Below are 23,260 nucleotides of genomic sequence, written 5' to 3'. Positions count from 1 at the left end.
ATAAATAATACATTTACCTTTAGTTTCTTTTTACTACGACACTACTTAACTGTTTTAAGGTAAATTCAAGTATCCTAAGAGGTACAATGATTAAATTTAGTCAGTCTATTCTATCAATGAAAAGATAAACCATACAAAATTATTATTCGATAAAATTATCCTCTAAACTGTTCTCATCGTACACCTATATATAAATTCATTTGACACATTTATTTGTTACGTTTGCTCAGGGAGGAAATCAAATGATAGTAGAACAGGCACTCGCTATTGGCAACTTGTTTAAATATTCAACAAAATAATATCCTTCTATCGTGGTCAGAACAAAATAAGGCAAAATAATAAAATAAAATATAATTACAAATAATAATTCGAATAGTCATTAACAACTACGTAAATCTACATCGTTTTCTCGCGTCTCACAAATGGAATCCCATACGAATATATCTGATTTGTTGAACGTCCAGAATCCTCGTGTTTCGACTCGCAGACATCACAATTTGGATCGATCTGTATATTTACAATAATCGCAGTGACGATCGATTCGATATCATCTCCCTATTTATTTATACAGCGTGATCCTTCCTTCGTCCCTATCCCGTTCAATGAAAATCTGTCTGCATTGCATTCCATTGCGTTGGCAAATCTAGGATATACCCTGGACACCGTCCGAGAGCGATTGGCAAACTAGAGATGGTGTTACCTCGATTACTCGCTGACTGTTTAACAATAAGTAACGTCCCGAAGTGCTTGGCCTTGATTTCTCTACGCCCGCAGATGTGTATTTCAAATCTCTCGTCGTCCCTTGAACGCTTTTCCATTCCGGAATCTACGGTTTCATCGACGATTTTATCTGCTAAGGTTTATTGCTACGTCTCGGCTACTGTATCGAAATGGGGTTAGCGATTACAATTTCTCGTGTCGGAATGGCTCAGTATAAAGTGGCTTGGCAGTGTTTAAACATTGGTGACCGTAACAACAAGACCTGACAATTTATCCGGATGTAACCCTGTCGCGTTCTATCTGACCTGCTTGGTTATTCGAATATCCGCCATTCAATCGTTTCGTTAATAACCAACGTTTGTCAATCGATAAAATTATGCGTCCTCGCGTGTAACAATTCCGGCGGCTTAATTTTACACCGCCGTAAATCAACGGAAGATTAAACAACGAAGAGGACATTTCGAACAGATTTTAAACGTATTAATTTTAACATTCATTCTTCGAATAGTTTAGGAAGATAACGTTTCTTTTCTACGGTGGCGTTTCCTTAATAATCTTGCTGCTCTGTAATGCTAACTATCAACGTGTCAAACATTTTTTATAGCTTTTGAATACCATTTTCATTTAAATTCATATTACAATCCTCGAGAATTCGCAAATTAACGCAGAGCATCGAGCAACGAGGATTTGTTTGAAGTCACCGTAGACGAAGAACTTGATACAATTTTTGATACAACAATTAAAGATCACCGAAACAATTTCATCATAAAGAATCGTCATCTATCGTAAATGTGTTAATTAGACGCGAATTTAGCCTACACTCTTTATATACATAATATTCTTCAACATTTAAGACCACGATCCTTTTTACAAAACAAAGAACAGTTCCGTAAATCTTGACACTTTAGATTACTGGAGTTAAGAAACAAAATAATTGAGAACAAACGCGATTACTCGGAGAATTGTTCGAACGAAATCCAGGAAACGTATTTGTTTTTTTCTCCAATGAAATATTCACGAGAATCGTTTTGTTTCTTAACCGTATTCGCGGGATATAAACGACGACATCGCTTCGTCCGTTAACCGTAAAAATCGTACAATTGTTCACTCGTCGAACTCGGTTCAGCATCGAAAGACAATTTGGATATTCGAATCTGAAAAGTATCCGGATAGTCGGTCGCAGTCCTAACAAGCGTACAAACAAAGAAGCGGGTGTTGTCGAACAAAAATTTTCTTCGCGACATGCATGCGTGATTACGTGTCCGGTTACAACGAACGCCGTTTAGTATAAGTAGCATTTGAAGATTTCAGTCGGAAAGCCCGGAAAGATCGAGAAAAATTCGCGCGCAATTGATAGTCGATGAACAAGTCTTTCCCGAATGGTCTTTGCAGGCGAGCCGTTTCGCGTCAACGACAAGATCGTACTTGCTCTCGCAATTATAGAAACGCTAGAAAGCCGGAAATCATCGAACGTACGCGATTACCGTGATCTAAGATGACGCGGATCGTCTGTAAATTCTTCTCTAATGAAACGTTACAAATTTTTTTATCTCGCTTGTGTGGTTTTTCCTCTGCCTTTTTTTTTTCTTCTTCTTTTCCGTCGTCTAGTAATTTCTTGGTCTTTAAGCGCACTTATTAACCTCGACGCTATGTTATTTTTGGCGCGCAAGCGTTCGAACGTAAACGTTATAACGGATCCGTTGTTTTCTGTGTACGCGATATTCGAACAAATGGATCGCGACCACGCTATCGCGAATAGAAAAATTATGTTTCCCAGAGCGGTAACAACCTAACGATAATACGTAGTCAGCGACGATTCATCTCTATGGTTTCTGGTTTCTCAGCGATAATTAGTCTTCAAAGTCGGTGGAATTCATTTTTACGTTTCTGTCGACCTTTTATACTAGCTTCAGCTTTCGACAACTCATGCAGCAAGTTACGAAAATAAAGAAACTCGAGGGTCCGAGGCGTTAAATATTTTAAATTCCGATCAATGCAACTCTCTCTCTCTTTCTCTCTCTCTCTCTCCTCTGATTTGCATTCGAACGCGTGTCCCTTACCATTAGCGCATCCATCGCTTCGGATCTTCTAAAATTATTCGAAGGTTAGAGGTATTGAAAAACACTTACTGGATTCGGTCTCGTGATCGCCGGGAGAACACGTTTCCACGTGTGCTCCCGGCTCCGAAATATACTCATCTCACGTGCAAGCATTTTTGGCCGCCTCGATTGTCCGCGTCAATACGAGTTATTCATTTAGGAACGCTTTTCTTACGTTTAAAAATTATTATGCATTGTATCACCGTTCTCAGGACCAGCTCGGCGTTCGCGCGAATTGAATTTCAACGGAAATCACCGTGAACACAGGCGATTCTAGAAACTATGCCTCCCCGAAAATTCGCTCGCAACACATGCCGTCTGAAACATTCAATCGGTTGCTCTCGTTGCGACGAGAGAATCCTTCGCCTTCGATTACAACGAACGAGCCTAACTCGGCAGCCGCTACCGCGAACGAAAATCATTTTTCTCGGCGAGCACGTGTTCCGCGGAAATCAACGATGACGAATTAATAATAATAATTAATAATAATAATAATAATAATATCATTGCGGTTCTCTGTTTGCGTAAGCGCGCCGTTTACAATACTTAAGTCGACGTTACCTATCCGAGAAATCTGTATAATAAGAAAATATGGTCTTAAGTGAACCCGAACTCGCCCTGACACCGATTGATTCTCTTTTTTCCACAGTTCTCGCCCTTATCAGTTTTTTTTTTCACAGATGGATCTCTCGTCTTCGCTCGATTCTCTCGTGTTTCATAAGGCGCGCGATTCAACCTCCCCTCCATCGGAAAAGTCGAAAAGATTCTATCGGGGGAAAAAAGTGATCTTTTACAGTTGTGATCCAGCTCGCACGTTTACAAGGTCCTATAGTTCCGTGATACGTGCCGAACCTTCGGCGATCGTACAAAATCGAGGGATCCGGCTGCGGACGTCCTCAAAGAAGATCAAGATGCTCCGTAGACGCAGGCAGAGTTGTCTGGCGGACTGATCTTCTCCACTGGCAAAACTGCTGCCCTGTGCCATTCGTCCCGTACCTGGAAATTCAAACGATTTCATTTTCCTTGGCCCCCGTCTCTCCGTGAACTTACGCTCTGCGAACGTTTCGCCGCTAAAACCTACCGTGTACTAACGATGTACAACTTGTGTTGCTTTATGGGACTCGCGCGCGTGCTTGTATTAACACTTAAACCACGTACAATTTCAACAAAAATATAATCGAGTAAGTATCGTATTATTTGTTAATTTTCTTCAACTTTGTTTTTTAAAATACTGCTTCTGATTTATTCTTTTAACCATGACGTAACACGTGGACGTTGGAAATTAATTGTCAGAAATCCGTGGATCGCCAAATTATCTAATTGACAATTAGACAATTTGTATAATAACTAGACATATAATCTTGAATTTTTATGCTCAAAGTTCCAAAGAACATTGCAATTATTTTCTCAATATAGTTAACGTTATTATTCACTAAGAAACTGTTTTAAAATAAAAATACAACTGACCTGAAGCATCTTCATAATATTAATTAATCAGAGAAACAAACAGCAATATTTATACACTGAATTGAAACGAACTCGCGCTCCGTCGTCCAAATGTTAATTAGACAGAATTTATTCGAGAATTTTCCACTTATAATCTACATCGTAGCTTCAAAGTGCAACGATATCCCCTCGGAAAGATAAACAAATTCTGTTCCGGTCTTAATACCTTGAAAACGGACTACGAGGTGCTTTTTTTTTAATTAGTTGATAGTGTATCGCTCACCTCCTCGACTTTAGCAAATACCCTCAGTAAATTGAGGCCAGCTAATTTTTTAATGTCCTCCTCCGTCCATGTCGGGTCTTCCAGAAGTGTTGCCAACAATTGAGGATACCTCGATACGTCCTCCAAACCGGTGGGTGTACTGTAAACGACGTTCAATATTCACTATACAATCGTTCGCATAATTAACCCTTGGCACTCGAGTGGCGCCTCTGAGGCGCCAATGAAAATATTAGTCATTATAGCATTTCCAAAATAATTTTGACATCATTAAGGATCCTTCTATTTAAAAGATTGATAAAAACGTAACAGTTTTATGATTCACTAGACTCAGTTTTATATTAATAAATTGTACTGAGTTATACAAAATGGAAATGCAGCTGGTTAAAATAGCTATTTTAGGTTAAAATGGCCTGGAGTGCAAAGGGTTAATGTCGTCATTCAGAGAATAAAGATCATTAACGAGTCGCTGTTTGTTTGTTCGTCAATAGAAGTAATTTTATAATTCTCGAATTTAGTTATACTGTTCGTTTCTGGCATTGAAATTTGTTGTACAACCTCTGGCAAGAACTTTCCGATCATATACATATATGTATATTTATAGAAAATTTTTAAAAGGATATTTTTAAGGCTTTAAAGTTGTAAAATGTTCTTTTATGCAAGTAAGACGAATAGAGGACGTAGTTGAGCTTTAAATAAAGTAAATCAATATAAAATAACGCTATATTTTATTTTTTTGTTGAAGAGAAAGCCCAGAGAAGAAAATGTCACGTGGAAGAAAGATTTTTGCCAGAGTCTGTAAATATTAATGCGGAGCACAGTGCACGCCCGCTAATATCCGATTCTCTGAATGCACATCAAGGATACTCAAAAGATAATTACAAATTTATCCCGTCGAAGCCGGCTCCTATTCCAACGTGATCGATCCCCGCCACCTTCCGTATGTGATTGATGTGTGCTGAAACAGCATGGCCTCTTAATAAGCTCGGCCGATATCGAGACGTTTTAAATGTTGATTTCATTATGCCGAATTCACGTCGTCATTAACTTTTCGTTAACGTTTCGCATCGAATGAAATCCCCGTCTATCTGATCCGATGATTAAACCGGGTTCCCTGATTTTGCGCGACACGGCAGAGACAATCGGGGGAGGGGGGCTCGCGATATTTTTACGAATTTTGATTGGATCTATTCAGCGCTGTAACTTTCGCGTGATTTCGTTTCACGGCGTCGGAACAATTTACGGTGTACACCGATTCCGAGCAATTCTTTTCGGTCTTTGCAACTTTATTTGCATAATGGGGAATCGTGTGCGCGAAAACGACGAGACCTATAGAATATTAATATAAATCGGTAAATTTAGTTGGTTAATTGAACGACGTATTCGAGGAAAAAATTTATCACGTATTTTAGAACGCGGCCTCATTAATTCACTGTTTTTCATTTCGATATGTCTCTAAAAATGATTTATGGTGTCGTGCGAAAGCAATTTTGCCCGCAGTTGATATTTTCCAAACAAGATTTTTAATATACCGCGATGTATTTTCCGGCGGGAACTTTTCTATTAAAAACTTCCGCGTTTCTAATTAGTTTCAGCCACATGAAAATCCGGGACAACAGTTTACAACGCGAGGTGTAAATTTTAGAATTTATTTACAATGCGGTACGAAAAATGCTTGGGAAATGATTGAAAACAGATATTTAGAATTAATACATCCGACAATATAAAAGCTATGCATTTAAAGCTATGAAGTCATATATATTCAATGCACGTTGTCATTTAACAATTTTTAATTTTCAGTTTGAAAAAACCTACGTTATAAACTGCTCAATGGCGATAAAATTGTCACCATAATTTCTTAAAATAAACAAGTAATTTCTAAAGTGTTTGCAATGAATAGAAAGTTCACCTTGTCCAATAATATCCTTAATTACTTTTAAAAGATAAACAACTAATTCACAAAAGTGTTTGCAATGAATGGAAAGTTTACCTTGTCCAATAATATCCTTAATTACTTTTAAAAGATAAACAACTAATTCGCAAAAGCGTCCGCGATGAATGGAAATTGCTAGCGAGCGTAATCATTGTCACGTGACCGTACTGTAAATAATTTACACGTCGCGTTAGTACCGTATCATTCCGGTAAACGTGTTACAGGAAAGATGGGACGACGACGGTAATAATTGCGGTTTGCTATAACGATACGATGGTTTTTATGCCCGTGGTCAGCAACAAAATAGCGCAGCGGTTGATGGTGTTCTACGTACCAATAACATCTTTTATGGTGGCGGTGCTGTTGCACGTTATGAAGAATGTATAAAACGGAACCATTGCCACTCCCCCGTTTTTAGCCTGCAAACAGAAGCATTAAAGCATCAGAAACATGCCGGGATTATGAATATTTGAATGAGCTTTGTATAAGGAAATAACGATCGTAAAAGTTCCCGGAACAGGAAGGAACGCGTAATTTATTCAATGCGTACGTATGCAGGTCGCCGGAAATAACTTCTCCGACGAATATCAAAAACCTTTGCAAAATAACGTCAAACCTCGTTCGCCAGTTTTTCTCAGATTTAACCTCTCGATATTTATAATACCGCGTCGTAATAATTAAATAGAAAAGCTAGTGATTTTTACGTATACTTCGTGTAATAATCAAACTTTTGTCAACGTACACAACAGATAAATTTATTTCTATCCGAATTATAATTTTCTTATTGTCAATTCAAGTTATTAGAAATGGTTTCAAAAATTTTTATTTTTTATCACATTTTTATTCGACATATTTTTCTTTTGAATCATGCAGAGCATTTCTTTGTAGAAAGAAGTACAGTTCGATAATATTATAACATTCAGTTGAAACCAAGGAAAAGGTAACACTATCGGGTATGCATGAATTTATACGTATATTACACGACAGAAATGTACAGCTGCAATTTGAGAATTTCAAGAAGAATTTCAAGAACATAGGATTGTTTATGCATCGAATTCAACTTATTAAAATTCATAAAGCAAGGAAGGTATTTCTATTTTTGCAATTTGCTCGGCAAGTTTTCAATTTGCATAAATATCCGCAGTCGATTTATCGCGATATAAAATTCATCGAGAAATCAAAATTGACTGCGACTATTTCACGACACAGGAAACGTTTATTTTAATTATTTACCGTAGCCTGGTAAAACCAAAGTCAACCTGATAATCACTAAAAATATATCGGAAAATAGAAAAAAATAATTCCGATCGCAGAGTAGTCGGAATACGTAAGTCCGTTCGCGAAGTTACGCGAAGCAACCGGCAGTTCGACGCGCGCGCTCGCGCGTTTTACGTCTCCTCAAGTTTAATCGGTAACTTGTACGCGTATGATACCGCGTCGGCAGATATTAAAAAAGTTGTGATCCGAGATGGCGCGGGTTTCCATGTGTGTATCTGCGACTGGGAAACGCACATTAAAATTCGATGAGGCGAGCTGTTTGTTCAAACCGACGGCGCACCGCTTCGCATTCCATATTGATTTTTCCTCAAAGTCGGTTTTCGAAAGATACGCGCGGAAACCGACCCCGGCGTTATCAGAATCACCTGTCACCGCTACAGTTTACGTTCCGCCTATACTTCTGCAGCGTTGGCAAAGGATATTGTGAGGCTTCCTTATGCGATCCCCCTTCATTTGCATATAGAATGATTGATATTGCGTCAATTCTTGTTGCATACTGAGAGGCGTTCTGGCGAGAGGTATTCGCCTGACGTGTCGCTGGGTACATATACCGTGTATGGCTTCTGTGATAGTCGAGTTTAGTAACTCGATGCAATCGTCAGTTATCTGTTAGGCTTAATATTCGCGTATTGTCGCGCATTAGAATGGCAGAGATATCTCTGTTACCACTGATCTGCTATGGTGTACACAATGATAATAATTCATAATTCCTGATAATAATTCGAGGAAATTTTTATATTGTTAATGGTATTTAAATTGAAGCATCGTGTTTGTATATTTCTAGTTGCTATTTTTTCTAGTAGTGAAATGTATAAATATATATTTTTTATTGTTTTTGATATAGAAATACACGAATATAAATTTTCTATTATTCCCGATGTAGAAATATACAAATGTGTTGTCTTTTAACATTTGTTTTAAATATACACTACAATGTATGTGTCAGCTGACAGTGCTGTGAATAATTATAAACTCGACATAATTTTTACTGAATCTCAAACAAAAATCAAAAGACTCATATATTTATATTTATATTTTATATTACTTTTGATATAGAAATGCACACATATATTCTTCTGTTAAGTTTTTGTTTAAATATTACTAAACATGTAAAAGTTGCTTGTAGTTCTTTATTATTCACATGACAGCCTAAAAAAGTTGCTATTTGCAATAATTGCATAATAAGGTCATCTATTGATTTATTGACACTTGCACAATAAACAAGTGATGCAATCTATTTATCTAAACACGAAAATTAATTATTACGCTAACATTGAGACCGCTTAATATTACTAGAATAAAAAAGGTTTAAAACAATAATCACTTGACATAACCTTAAATTTTCATTTCTTTTTCATGATATATTTGAATTTTACATAATTCTAGATAGAAAATAAATCTATGTATCGAGAATGGAATTATTTGGTTATTATTTAAACTATCTTATTACAATCAATTCTAACAATTATTTTCATTAAGTCTGCAATCATTAAAGATTGTTTTGAATAAATAGCTTTCTCTGGCGATAAAGACTAGATTGACGCAATTATCTTTTTTCATAACTCCGTCCATTCAAGATTAATTTAAACAGACTTGATAAAAGTCAGATTGAGACAATTATCTTCTCGACGTTTCCATTCGTTTAAGCCTGATTTAAACAAAGAACTTTTGCCTCGCGATAAAGCCCAGATTGAGACAGGCGGATCGATGGAAACTAAAGATGCAGGAGTAAATCCTTTGACTGTACGGTCATAAATCGTCCTCGGTTTTCGCCCTTGAAGGACAGGGAACTTAAAGGATATATATGATAGATCGCCTCCACGTAACCCTTCGGCAAATCAGAACTAAAATTTTTAACACCACGCGCAATTTGTAGCGGCTAATTGGAAACGCGGTTCTTGACGTGACTCGAAGCATAAATCATCTGGAATAAGAATTCGTTATCTTCTGATAGAGTACAGCGAAATTATTTATAATTCTCCAATGTATCACTGAAATTGATTAACCCCTCTATGATCCGCATTAATTATACAATTAAAGTTTACAAATGTTATATGGATTCGAAACCAACAAATATCAATCTTTAAATGTAATATTTTGTATGAGAATAATTACGTTTTTAATTATAGTTTGATTTAATTGAATATTTAATGTAATATCACAATCAAGATATTGAAATAAATAACAAAACTTTTAGTTTAACTTTTAATTTCGTTAATGAAAATATTGTATCTATTATTATCGCTATTCCATATTTGGCAATCAATTTGTAAAATGTCACGCGTAAAATAAAATGGTATCCTTTATTTAGTGATTTTCCTTTATGAATACATTTCTTTGGTTTCACTACCGCTTTTCCAAAAAAAATATTGTGGGCGAAACTTTTGAGGTCTGGGATTACAGCAACATTTCATACTCTTCGGAATTTGTATGCGAATTTTTCTGGTTTATAAAAATTTCACAACACACAATTTATTTTATAGAATTTTGGACAGAATTTCTCGCGGTTCACCGATTGAAAATCGCTGATCTAGAAATAATCGGATTTCCTCAAGTGATCAGATCTTCAATCTGGAAGCTCTCATAATGTTTTCGAAGTTTTGAGGATTTTCGTGCTCGAGTGAACTTCATTTTAAATCTCCGTTGGAAATACCAGTTTCACCGATGACGTAATAAATGTTTTCTAATCTACAAATGACTTAGCGCGAGTCGAACTTGAGCAGACAAATAAATAAATGAACGGAACAATCAAATTGTTTCTACTATACACGTGTTGAATAAATTACTAAAATATTCGAACAATTTTTAAAACGTAATAATATTCTTTTAAATTGGGTGAGGAAATTTGAAATCATCAGTGTGCATATATGTTATCAAGATGAACAAAATAAATGATTTAAATGTGCCTTTTAAGCTGAAATAAAAAAATTTGAAGGAGCATTATTTTTTGTTATTATTCTAACCGAGTAAAATTTTTGAAAACAATATTTTTCCATTGTTTAGTGGATTTTCTAAACAAAATTCGAATTATTTTACTTTATGTTAAAAAAGTTATTAATTTCTTGTAAATGAGAATAAAATTTGATTCGTTTGTTATCGAGATCTGGAGACGAAAGAGAACAAAGACTTACAAGAAACAAAAATTGCCTCGATCGATTACGGAAGTTATTAAGGACGAAAAAGTGCTAATTAACGTAGCTGCGAAAGAAATCGACGTGGAAGGGGATAAGTACTTCCTTCAATCCGCTTCGTTTCTGTCCCCATTAGACTGAAAGTTTTAAGCATTGTTATAATCAATGCGAAGTTGATTTTGAGAACAATCACGAGGAAAGTGTTTTTCCTATTGCTCGTTACTTAATTATTACTAAAATGTCTGTATCATGAATTTTATTCCCACGTAAACTAGGCCACAGTATTTCTGATAATTATCAAATAAAACGAAATAGAATTTACGTATTTATTTATTCAATTGTCGCAGTTTCAATGTTCGAATATTTTAAAGGATAACTTCTGCTCTAAACATCTTAAATTAATTATTATATGTAATCAATTGAATGATTTCATCAATTATTTCAATCGTCTATCGCGACGGTAATTTATTCCGGATTTCTAGAACGTTGGAGATGAACTTTAATTATATAGGCGAATAAAAAAAGGTCCGTGGATTTATTATTCAGATTCAGGGCCATGATGGAAAGGTACCTTTATTAGTCTCTGGCAAGGTCCTGAAGCGTTAGCCAATAAAATTGGAAGAAATCGTAAAGTTACACCATGGAAACGCAATTTCACTGCCGCGGAGCAGTATATCCTGTCCTGAAATTTTAATATCGCGAATCTCTATAAATCATATTTCCCGCTCGCTAGGATTTCGAAACGATTGATTCAGGATCCTATGAAACATTCAATGTTCGCAATTCCCAGTCGGAATTCGTACGAACTGTTTCGGAAATCGTTCTGAAACACTATTTTTTTCATTGTGCAGCGAATACAGTTTTTTTTTTTTTTTTTATTAAATACGAGCACGCGTACTCTTTCGATCGGGACAACAGATATCAATATTGTCACTGTTCACGCTATTTATTGCATTTACTGCGACTTCACACTTTCCTTGTCCGTTACTATGATTTAGAGATAATTTTTGATAAATTATACACTTCGATAGACCGTGGAATATTTTTCTAAACAAGTTTGATGCAATTTAATTGCTAATACATATAATTTTTATGCAAGTTTAATGAACTATTTTGTCTATATACATATAATTACTAGACTATAGATTTTGTACATTTATAGAAAAAATTGATAGGTATAATTTGAAATAATAAATGAGTTTAAGGAATTAAAAATCTTATCGAAATCATTTAAAAAAGAAGAATACTTCTATGTAATTGAATTTTTATTTTGCGCAAAGATCCGCTTAATAATTACCATTAAAATAGTAATTACAGTAGTAGACAAAATGGTTTGCTACTTATCACGATTTATTTTTATGCGTCGAGCATCTACGGAACGCGAAGTGAACAATGCAGGCGTGGAAGAAGCGAGTCTACGTGTAAAATTGAATTGAAAGTGCGAGAAGACTTTTTACAAAGCTTTGTTTTGCACGTGATTCGTCGGAGTTGCATTTTCAAAGCAAACTTCCGTTCTATAAAACCCGGAATCAAAGAAAAACCTGCGTTGCCAACTGAAAGGTTTGTTTTGTAAGTAAAAACATGCGCGCACAAAATCGCTATTTCGCGGAACGTAGGTTTCGTTCGTAGAACTCGAACGAAGCGCGTTGAATAAGTTCAACAAGAATAATATTAACATATGATTCGGACGAGACCCGAGCCACATTTTGAATGACATTATTTGAGATATTGTTTCAAATAACGTGCTATTCTGTTTCATGATTATTTCTATGCCATCGTCGCTTTTTATCATTTCTGAAATAACAATATTAGAAATATTATTTTAAGTTATACGTTACTAGAATTATTTGAAATATTTTATTATTATACCAATTATATTAAATTTCATTTATTAATATTAGAAATTATTACTTGAAATAATTACTAGAAATAATTATTTCAAATAATCGCGAAATGGTCCTTAGAATTTCAGCAATTTTGGAATTAAAAAAGTGGAATCATTTTGATCGACTCACTGGGTTTACTGTTAATAACTTTAATGATTTGTAAGTACTGTGTCGTTACTCTTCAATTCTTACAATCTTTCTCCACTGCGAGAGTGTACAGTCACCCATTTTTCACATAAACGCACAAAGTCCGCGCGGTCCGGTCATTAGTATGGATTTTAATGGAACGTAAAGAAGCATTCTCGATCGTTCAGAAGCAATGAGAATAAAACGAGAGTTAAATGTCCTATGCATACCAAATCTGCGTTTATAGCCCGCATAACTTTATGCTCGCAACTGTGTCTAGAAAATGTACCGCGGTGTGTCTAATAATGATCAATATCATTGCGCCATTAATAATGCGTCCCATGGATGTCTTAACGCATAACACTGCGATGTGTTTACATTCATCATAATATACATTCGCTGTCGCATTATGCTTGATGCAGTTTGCTTTCTCTTTTATTTCGTGTAATACCAAACAAGTGACACGAACTGCAGAAGACTATGGGAGTAGCTTGCTGCGAGCCCATTAGCCACGACGTATTGAAAACATGGCTGCCGTGTCGTTTAAGATATCGAAATGTAAATTACTTATTGCCATTTTTATGCGCTGGAAAAAACACTGCAGTAGGAATATTTATGACAGAAATGTAAAAATATATAATTACTTTAAAAAATAGTTAAACGCATCGAAAAAAATATTCAAGTAGCACTATGGCAACTGTTACTATTTTCTATAATTTCAAAACAGTTTGCAGTTGATAATTATATATTAATATTATAACCAGGTTCGACGTTACCAATATTCTTTTATTACTTTACGTTTGTTATTTTTTTCTCCAATCATTTATCAAATATTCGAGCGTATTTATTGGCAAAGTAGTAACATATTAAAGAAATTATAAATTGATAGAACGTCGGATATTTGTTTAAATAAAATTTGCTAAAAAAATTATATAGATCTTATGAAACGAAAACTGTAATTTTTAAAGTACCAAATAATTTACGAAAATAATGTCGACGTAGCAAAGGGTTAATAACTCAAATGTGTCGCATCATCGTCTGAATAAGTAATCGAGCTGTCAAGCAATAGGATAGACCGCGCTAATTCCCCGAATTCACCGTGTTTATCTCAATTTCTCCGCGGATCCTTTGAACTTTATAACCCGGTCGCCGGTAACGACACAGTTGCCCTCGGACAATTCATCAATGCCCGGTTCCTGATAAAAATCTAAAGAAGTCCGAGAGTACAGAGCGATCTTTATCCGTCCTGGGTAACCGAGCTCGGAATGGTTCGAGCCACTTCCAAGACCGGTACCCAATTTTATCTAGCCCTTTTATCTTTGCTTCCTATCGAAAACTACTGAATGAGTCAATCCCGGTAAGACAATGGCCCCCGCCGTCTACTCAATACCTGACCTGACTTAAACCACGAGGTAGCCGACGTTAATTAGACCGGCGGTGAAGCACAGCTAATAACATGTCGCTAGACAGGCCATCGTTCGGGGTCTGATTGGTGTAACTCATCCTCGCGCTGCGCTGCCTCGTCATGATCGAGCAGTATTGATTATGATGGCGAAGCAAACACCGAACATCTTGACTTCCCATCGCAAACAATCTTCTTTCTTTTTTTTGCTCTCTCTCTCTCCTCCGATCGCGATCGGGCGAATTGTTCCCTCGGAAAAACGATCGCCTTTTCCTATTTACTCCGATCGCCGTGCGTTCTTCAATTACTAATTATAATGCGTGAATTGATATAGTTAATTTTTACTGTGGAAGTACTCGTATTATTGTAACATATTTAATTTCTGTGATGACAAATACTGGGCACTGTAATTTTAATTTCTGTATATTCATATTAACCCTTCATAGTTGCAGTGATCAGAGGCTTTTCGATTGTAATTATTTTTAAAAAAGTGGAAGGTAATTTATATTTATTGTGTGCCCGCGTTTAGTTGAATGCTTAAACATTGATGACAAGAGAACAGAATTTTATTTTGACTTGAAAGGATGGAATAATATTCATATTTAATAGGCTCTAGAAATCTCCATCACGTGTCAGCCTTGTCAAAGTATAGCAGGGGTTAATAATGGTAAATAATACTATTTCCTTATCATTTGTTTTATATTAGGTTTTTTAACTCTTCTAAAAAATTGCTATGAAATTTTTCATAATAATATCTTTTTGTTTCCCAACCTCGAAATAATAAGTATTAGATCATTCTATTTTTATGTAATTTCAATCGTAAAATATTATTTACAATTACGTACTTCTAGTCATTCATATCTTAACCATGGATTTCTATATATTAATGAACAATATCGTTTGATTTTCAGAAAATTATTTAGAATTTTTAATTAGAAAACTTCTGTTTTAATTTGGACGTAAATAATTAGAGTTCCGAATATCGAGGCAGATCCGAATCCAAATTGACCACGTAATAACCGGGGTCGAACTTACGACGTGTATCATCATTATCTCTTCTGTTATCGAATCCTCCCATTATATACAGTATCAATTTATTTATAAGATATTTGATGGAGATATTACGAGCGTATTTATTGACCCTTCGCTAATAATAACGTCGTAGATTTCTAAATATACGAGTATTATTTTTGGCATACGTGCGTTTATAGCGTGAGTGTAAAAGTCGGCGAGCTATAACAAACAATATAGAAGGCGCGCCGTAAATAAAGCGTGCGGTAATTAAATTGATTCCTTCGGATTTCATTCACAAACGTTTCCGGTCAATTAAATTAAATTAAATTCAGCATCGAATTAACGCATTCGATAAAAAGCTTTCGCTTTGCGAAACTATACCATAAAAATGTATTTACCATCAACTCGTGCATAACGTAGTACAATAATTCTACTCGTCCGTTATGAATATAATATTGAATTCTTTTCAAACGTTGACACAAGTAGAAGCAGCCTACCAGGGTCAGACCAGCTGAACTAGAAGTTTAAGAACACAGAACTCTGTACCAACACAATCTTCACCATCAATTTCTCCGAAACGAAACTACAATAAATATTTTCATAATTTGTCTTCGACATTTTTAATTAAAACGATTTCAATTACCATGATTCGCTTACTTTCTGACGTTGTATACTTTATTTCAGGCTCTTTCGTTTAATGCAGGTTACAGTTAATTTTGAGAAATTGAATACACTTGTTTATTTATTTAATTTCATATTCGAAATAAAACACAGCTTCTTCGATCTTTCTTGCGTATTCTTTAATAGAGTTTTAATAAATAATAATAAATTTACTGTCTGCAAATATTGGATTCTTTTATTGATTTTTTACATTACAATTTAAATAAATATCGTCTTTTTCGCAACTAACTATGATAACGTATCAATGTTAAAAAATTAAAGATCCATTTTTTGGTAAGCTTTTAATGAAATATTTTCCATAGGACATTTGATCTTCTATTTTCGTTAATATTTCTGTTTTATCATCTCCACGTTGGTCATAATGGCGCTCTCTTATCGCGCTACACATGATACGGAATATTACTATGCAGCGCGAGAATTCGTCTAATCGAACGGAACGATCAAAACATTATAAACTCGTTGTTGAAGTGTTAATAATGCACAATCGTGTTCACGGCGCGTATTTCAATCAAATTTAAGGCGGCCCTCGCATTGTTCTCGTCTCAAATTTAATCCGAGAGATTAGTTTCAAGCACCGATGGAACGTAATTGTCATTTCGGCATCAGTGATTGGCAGGCGCACGGCTTCGATAGGGATTAAATTTTAGTCGAGCTTTGCACGCCGGGCTTAAGCACCTAGTTTATCCAGTATTGTGTCATTAATTCGATATCCGTTACGAATTAAATAATCCCATAAGCCGCTGGCCTATGAAATCTTTCATAATTAAACTATATATACCATATATGTATATATAACGATTACATTATATTCGCGCGGATGTGTATTTCCCGTGGAATGCCAACGGGGATAATGGGAACTAATCATCGAATATAAATTTCTGTTCCCTAATATGCGAGATTAGGGGAAACGTTTTCACCGGTAACGGCCGCATTTTCCGTATAGATTTTTCCGCGCGCGTGCATTACCGAAGTTTTAACGTTCCGTTCGGAGGACATCGTGTATCTTTAAATTAATTAGATCCATCGCGCAGATTATGCGTCGTGAAATATCGATATTAGCCCGGCCGGATTAATTTCATTACAGATAAGGTTGTTCCCTTAATTGGATGTCAACCGCGATCCAATTTTATTCACGGAACGTTAACAATTTCGAAAACGGTCATTTATGCTTCGCAATTCTTCCCTCAGAATTCGTTTATCAAGATCTACTCGATGATTTAGGTAGCCGCTGTAATTACTAAGCGATTCCGACGATCTCGTAACAGTTCTTTCAAATATGTAATCAATGTAAGATAACATAAACAAATTTTATAAAAATATCCTGCCACGACTTATTGGAATTTTATTAATTTAAGATACACTGTTCACTACGATTTCTGTTGTAAATTATATAATTACCAAAAATTTAATAATTACCAAAATTTAACCTTTTATTTATATTATTATATAGTATACGATATATACAATAATATTGTTATAATAATATTCAATTTATATGAATTTGTAGACTTCGAGAAATAGTTGCAAATTGCTAATAAACTTTAATGTTTAGTCATATACTAGAATTACCATGTCCCCTGAGAGGAGACAACCGAATGCAAAGGGTTAATAATTACCAAAATTTTCAGAAGATACGTGAAATAAATTCTAGAGTTACTATAAATTAACACTAAATTATCCGAGTAATAAATTTGGTCAGTAAATAAAATACACGTTATTGAATATTGATAATATCGTCACTATGATTTTAACCGACTAATTTGCTACTTGAGGAGCGTGTTTAAAAATCATTCGCAATTGCTACTGGGATATTAGTCATCGGAAACGAGTTTATCATAAATTAGCTTGATAATTGTTTTTACGGCTGTCTATGCTGAAGGGCCGCTGTTTAAAACGGATTGTATATTCTCATCGGGCAGCTGACTTCCCTGTCACATAAATCATGCAGCCTCACATATTGCAATCCCAATTTAATCCAACAGAATTCTCTGCAGAACTATTTTTTGCCGGCCTCATTGACCCGAGCCATTTATTATTTAATACAACCGTGCGAGTATCCCTCGTGACTTTTTTCCCATTACTCGAAGCGTAAATTCCGCGGGCACGTTGAACACGTACTTTCTCGCTTGAATATACATACGCGTATATGCATACAGATATATATGTATATGTATATATCTTTGAACGGGTTTTCGAGTCTCTATCGTTTACAAGCGTGACCGCGACACAATACGAAAACGAAGTAGATCCATAAATATCACGGTGTTCGCCTAAACAAATTAACATTCTCGTTTTCTATATTTGAATTAAAGCCCCTTCCGAGTTTACGTGTCCTGACGGTTGTTACGGGAAATTTGCTTATTTGCAGATATCGCTGCGGATAAACTGATTAATAATAGAAGTACGGTATAATTTCACATAATTTACTCCGCGCGATACCACGGATAGCATAGCGAAATTACGTATGTAGATTAATTTTTGTTTTTGATGGCGCGCGTGCACGCGAAATTGCTCAGAAGCTGTTGATCCTTTCATTTATTCAATTACTTGTTGCGGTAATATTTTGTTAAGGAACAATTTAGAGAACTTTTTGACGATCACGTAATTCTACAGCTTCTAATAATCATCGAAATCTATTGTTAGCCTATGTTAAATATTAACTTGACAAAATATAAACGTAAATTGCGATTATTATAATTTTCGAGAATAGATATTACAATAATATTTGTTAACAACTAAACATTAATTAAACTCAATTCAAATATAATAACATGTAATAATAATTATTAAAAGCAATGAATCTTATCAGTTGACTGTGGATTTTTATAACAGATAAGAATCACAACAAAAGTTGCATAGACATTTCTTTCATTCTTTAATCATTTTATTCAGTTGAAAATAATGCAACAGCATTTTAAAATTTTTTGAAATGTTCTATATTTCATCTACTTTTTTTAACCATAAATGCATTATCTTAACACAAACTATTCGTGCGAGAAATATACATGTCAGATGGGGCAAAATAAAATCTTCTCAGATTATTTCTATTAAAAGTGACAAAAAACAAACGAGAAATAGTTCGAACTATCGTAAACAAGGGTGGCGCGACCGCGACAGAAGCGTGCATCGTGCGTGCGCCGCAAAAGAAATATTTTGATAAGCGAAACGGTAGGTTCGCGCGGCTCTAACCAGATTTACTTTTGCCCATTTACGCGGCCAGTTTTGCGTTCCGAGGTTACGAAACAAAAGAATGACTCCGGCAACATTTATGTTCCTCGGCGTGTTTTCAAATTCTGCAACCGGGGGAGGGGGGGGGGGGGGGGGGGGGGGGGTTGGCTCGGACCAATCCTGAACTTCCCGAAACATCCGACCTGGTTTTTGGTCGCGTGTTTACTGACCTAAAACCAAATAATCTCTTCGTTGGCCAACGGATGCGAGTAGCTGGGTGAAAAGGGTGGGCCGACCAGAAACTTTCACGTGTGCCCCGTTTTACATTTTCTGCATCCTCCGCTGTGCTCGCAGCCATTTGAAGCTCGGATACCATACGCATCACGGTACAGTAATTTCTACTTATGGCGTAAATTCTCTGAAACGACCGAGCTCATTTCGGTGGACCGGCTTAGCGGCAGCGGTCTCGGGACCCTCGGCGCGTCTTCCTCTCGGACTTGAAATTTGTCATTGGGCCATATTCGGTGGAAGCGCGTCCTCTTACGAAATTGCTAATTAATAGAACACATCCCGGCGAGGTAGACAATAGTAGTAATTTTAACAACTGAGTAGACTTTTAGTTTTAGTTAAATTTAGTTCATTTATTTAATATACATAGCCTGACATAACCTGGCAATAGTCGAAACATTTTAACAACTGAGCAGATTTTTAGTTTTAGTTAGATTTAGTTAATTTATTTAGATTTAGTTAATTTATTTAGATTCAGTTAATTTATTTAGATTCAGTTAATTTATTTACATTCAGATAATTTATTTAGATACAGTTAATTTATTTAGATTCAATTTAATTAAAAACTGAGGTTGACTTTTACTTTTATTTATCAATTATTATGCAACACATTTTTTTATGATACTACTTTTAGACACGTAGATTTTCTTATCAATCTCAAGGTGAAATTCTGTCTAGAAATGTCAAAACTCGTTCTTTTTATTTCAATGGAGAACGATATACAAAAAGCAAGAAAAACATTGATATTTCAATTTCAAAATACCATATTTTTAATTATCAATTTTTGTTCTTCCATCGCGGTTCCTGCCAGTGCCGAAACAAATACTTCTTGTTTATTTTATTTCAGACAAATAGAAACGTTCGGTGCCATGGCAACCATAAGGGCATCGTTTTGGTACACGATTGCCCAAGGGGTTCTTCACTACCGCCAATTTTCACTATTTCTCGATGTAGAAATTTGCAAATATCGTTGAAACAGTATCAAATATCTATAGATCACGCGAATGCATTATAAAGAGTACCAAAAAATATGTTCTGGGCTAGAATACCACCTTAACGAGACATGAAAATTTAAATTAATTTTCAGGATAGTTAAAAAACAATATTTATACTCTGGGTTTGAATGCCGGTATCCGAGCGTTAAACAGCGAAATTGTGGTAGCAAAATGAAGACGAAGAATCTTGAAGGTAGATAGAACTTGCAAGACGAAGAAGAAAATATTTTGAAAGCCGCGAGCCAGTTGTCTTTTTGCTGAAAACTAATGTACTTTTTCCAAGAGCTTCCAGGCTGTATAAGACAGTCGGGAATCTTGCCGGCAACATTTTCATTGTTACATAAGTCTCTCCTTGTTTCAAGCAGTCGAAACAAAATTCTCGCCGTTGTAACTCGCGCCGCTGCGAAACGAGCACTTGCCGTTTGTTTTCAACTGCGACCGATTTTTGAGCGCGACAAAGTGTCCCAACACCACGACAGAGAGACGGTCGACCACCGGTGAATGTTGCTCTCGAAAATAGACGATCGTTAATAGATTTCCAGGTGGAAAGCAGATAAGACGTTTTTTTCCCGGCGAGTTTTCTGTCGACCAGTTTCGTCGGTATCTCGAGTCCGGGATCACGGCGCGCAAGTACAAATTGCGAGCGGATAAAAATTCGCGGGATCGCCGGCGACGGCGCTGGAATGGAACCAGTGAAACTAGACGGGTAGACCGGTTTGCCACTCTCGGTTTCACATTTCTGCGATCGGTCGATCGGGGGTATGCGGCTGCAATCGCGAATGAAATTGTATAACCGGGCGCGGAGTGCGCTCTTGCCGGTCCTAGGTCTTTCATGGTGCTGTAATGCCTCTAGATAAGCTTATGCGCCGCGCTTCAGGAATACAGTAGGGACCCATTAAACGTGCGTATCAAGGGACCGATGATGAGCACTCAACGAATCCCCGGCGAGTATTCCCCGCCCGCCCGCAGATTGCTCGCAGGATAAGCGGCGCGCAGTGATATCGATGGACGAGAGAGTGACGGAATAGCGCGCGGCCGAGCGAAAGAGCGAATCTCGCCCCGATAGCTTTCCCGCGACGAAAAAGAAATATATATTACCGACGTAATTTGTTCTCTCATTCAATGAGACCGTTTTAATGAGTCGATTAGACCCAGATACCAAATTGACCCGTTAACCCAGATAACGAGACCGGTTCCCCGTTGATTCGCCGGATTTTTCACGTGGAATATTCTTGCCGCGCGAACGTGTCGCGGGAGCACTTGATATTAAAAATCGTTCGACTCGTTTTCGAACGCCTTCTGAGAATATATGGGGCTACCTTGATAGTTTGTGTCCTGATTGTTGGGAAACAAGTGCGCCTAGTTCCTTTCGGTTAACGATCACAAAGAATTATCCTTAATAATTATATACACATATTCAAAGTTTTATCGCATTATACAGAGTAACTATATCTTTGTATCATTCACCATATACGTATTACAATATATAATATTCAATATGCAAGATACTACAATTAATTTCTTTTAAATCGAAATCAAATTTAATTCTTCTGTTGTCAAAGTTTAAAATTGAAAGTGAATAAAAAGTAACAAAAGAAACAAAAAATGTTTGGTCCTATTAGGGAAAATATTAAGAACAAAAGAGTGCTAATCAACGCAGCATGAAAGGGGTCGTAGTGCAAGGGGTTGTTAACTTAAATAAGTTTTGCTGTCGATGACAATAACGCGTGATTAAAATTTCTCTCATTAATAATTACTCTGAGTAACCGAAATAAATGTCGTACCTGAAAAACAATTATCTTTTAAGAGGAAGAATTTTGTTTCGTTATTCACAGCCATTACGTATAACCAAAAACATTCTAATCGACCAAAGGATTATTATACCACTTTTTCCGTTTCGGTGCTAGCAGTTCGGGTGCCCGTTTGTAACTTGCAACTGTTACGAACGAAGTGGCGGCGTCGGCGAGAGCAACGTGGCCACATTCCCATTCACCTTAGCCTATTATTCCACAATTACGAGTGTACGAAACCTATTCATAATAGAAGGCAGTTGTTCCTTTGTTCCGTTCCGCAATGTTTCGCGCATCTGTAGCGGGCAGAACGGCGTACATACCCTAAGCGTACCCGTCGATTTTCCTCCTTTCATTTCAATTCTTTCCCCTTCTTTTTTTTTCTCCTCTCGTTTCGCGACATGTCCTTCGGCTTTTTCCTTTGCTCGTCCCCCCTCCACCCAACCCCCAAGTTCGCTACCACCAGCCCGAGTACGGAGCTTCGCGTGACATTGTTTCCTTTTCTTCTCTCGGTTCTCTTTTTCGTTCTCGGCCGCTCTTTTACACAGTGGCCTCTCCCCGGGTTGTCCTTTTATGCGAGCTTAGTTCATTTGCTAATTGAGATCCGACTGTTGCTCCTTTTCCCCTCCCCTCCCCTCCCCTCCCCTCCCCTCCCCTCCCCTCCCCTTCCTACGTTGTTTCAGGGAACGGGGGGTTGGGGGAGGGGGGGGGGGGGACACATCGCGGAAACGTCTGACGAAAGTTTGGCGAGGAGATACGGTTGACAACCTCGGCAGCGCCGACTTAACGCGATAACCAACGGCGGAATGTGACGGGCGAACGAAGCCGCGATTCGAAATTTAATTGCGAGATATCCCGCTGGAACTGGGTCTCGCGGAATTTATTACGGTCGCGAGATATTTTGCATAATCGATAAGAACGGAATATCGGGGAAAATCGACGTCGGGATGGACAGTATCTGATTTTTCATCAAACAATCTCGTCGAGTTTACGTTTGATATTATTTTTATCGAAGGGGTGGGA

At 36.6% G+C, this 23,260-nt stretch overlaps 1 protein-coding gene across 1 annotated transcript in view; it reads right to left on the bottom strand.

The window, feature by feature from the left end:
• Positions 1-3,725: 3,725 nt before the first annotated feature.
• Positions 3,726-23,260, bottom strand: part of LOC144468457 (dipeptidase 1) — a 185,655-nt gene continuing 166,120 nt past the window's right edge. The window contains exons 8-11 of the mRNA XM_078177922.1: positions 6,813-6,897; positions 5,428-5,503; positions 4,549-4,687; positions 3,726-3,815 (exon numbers count right to left, since the gene is read on the bottom strand). Coding sequence (XP_078034048.1) covers positions 3,726-3,815; positions 4,549-4,687; positions 5,428-5,503; positions 6,813-6,897 — 390 coding nt within the window. The remainder of the gene's footprint in view (positions 3,816-4,548; positions 4,688-5,427; positions 5,504-6,812; positions 6,898-23,260) is intronic.

This window comes from Augochlora pura, chromosome 4, assembly GCF_028453695.1.
Source record: "Augochlora pura isolate Apur16 chromosome 4, APUR_v2.2.1, whole genome shotgun sequence".
In the NCBI taxonomy this organism is placed as follows: Eukaryota; Metazoa; Arthropoda; class Insecta; order Hymenoptera; family Halictidae; genus Augochlora; species Augochlora pura.
Note: the sequence above shows the minus strand (reverse complement) of the source record. Positions and strands in the feature narration are given on the sequence as shown.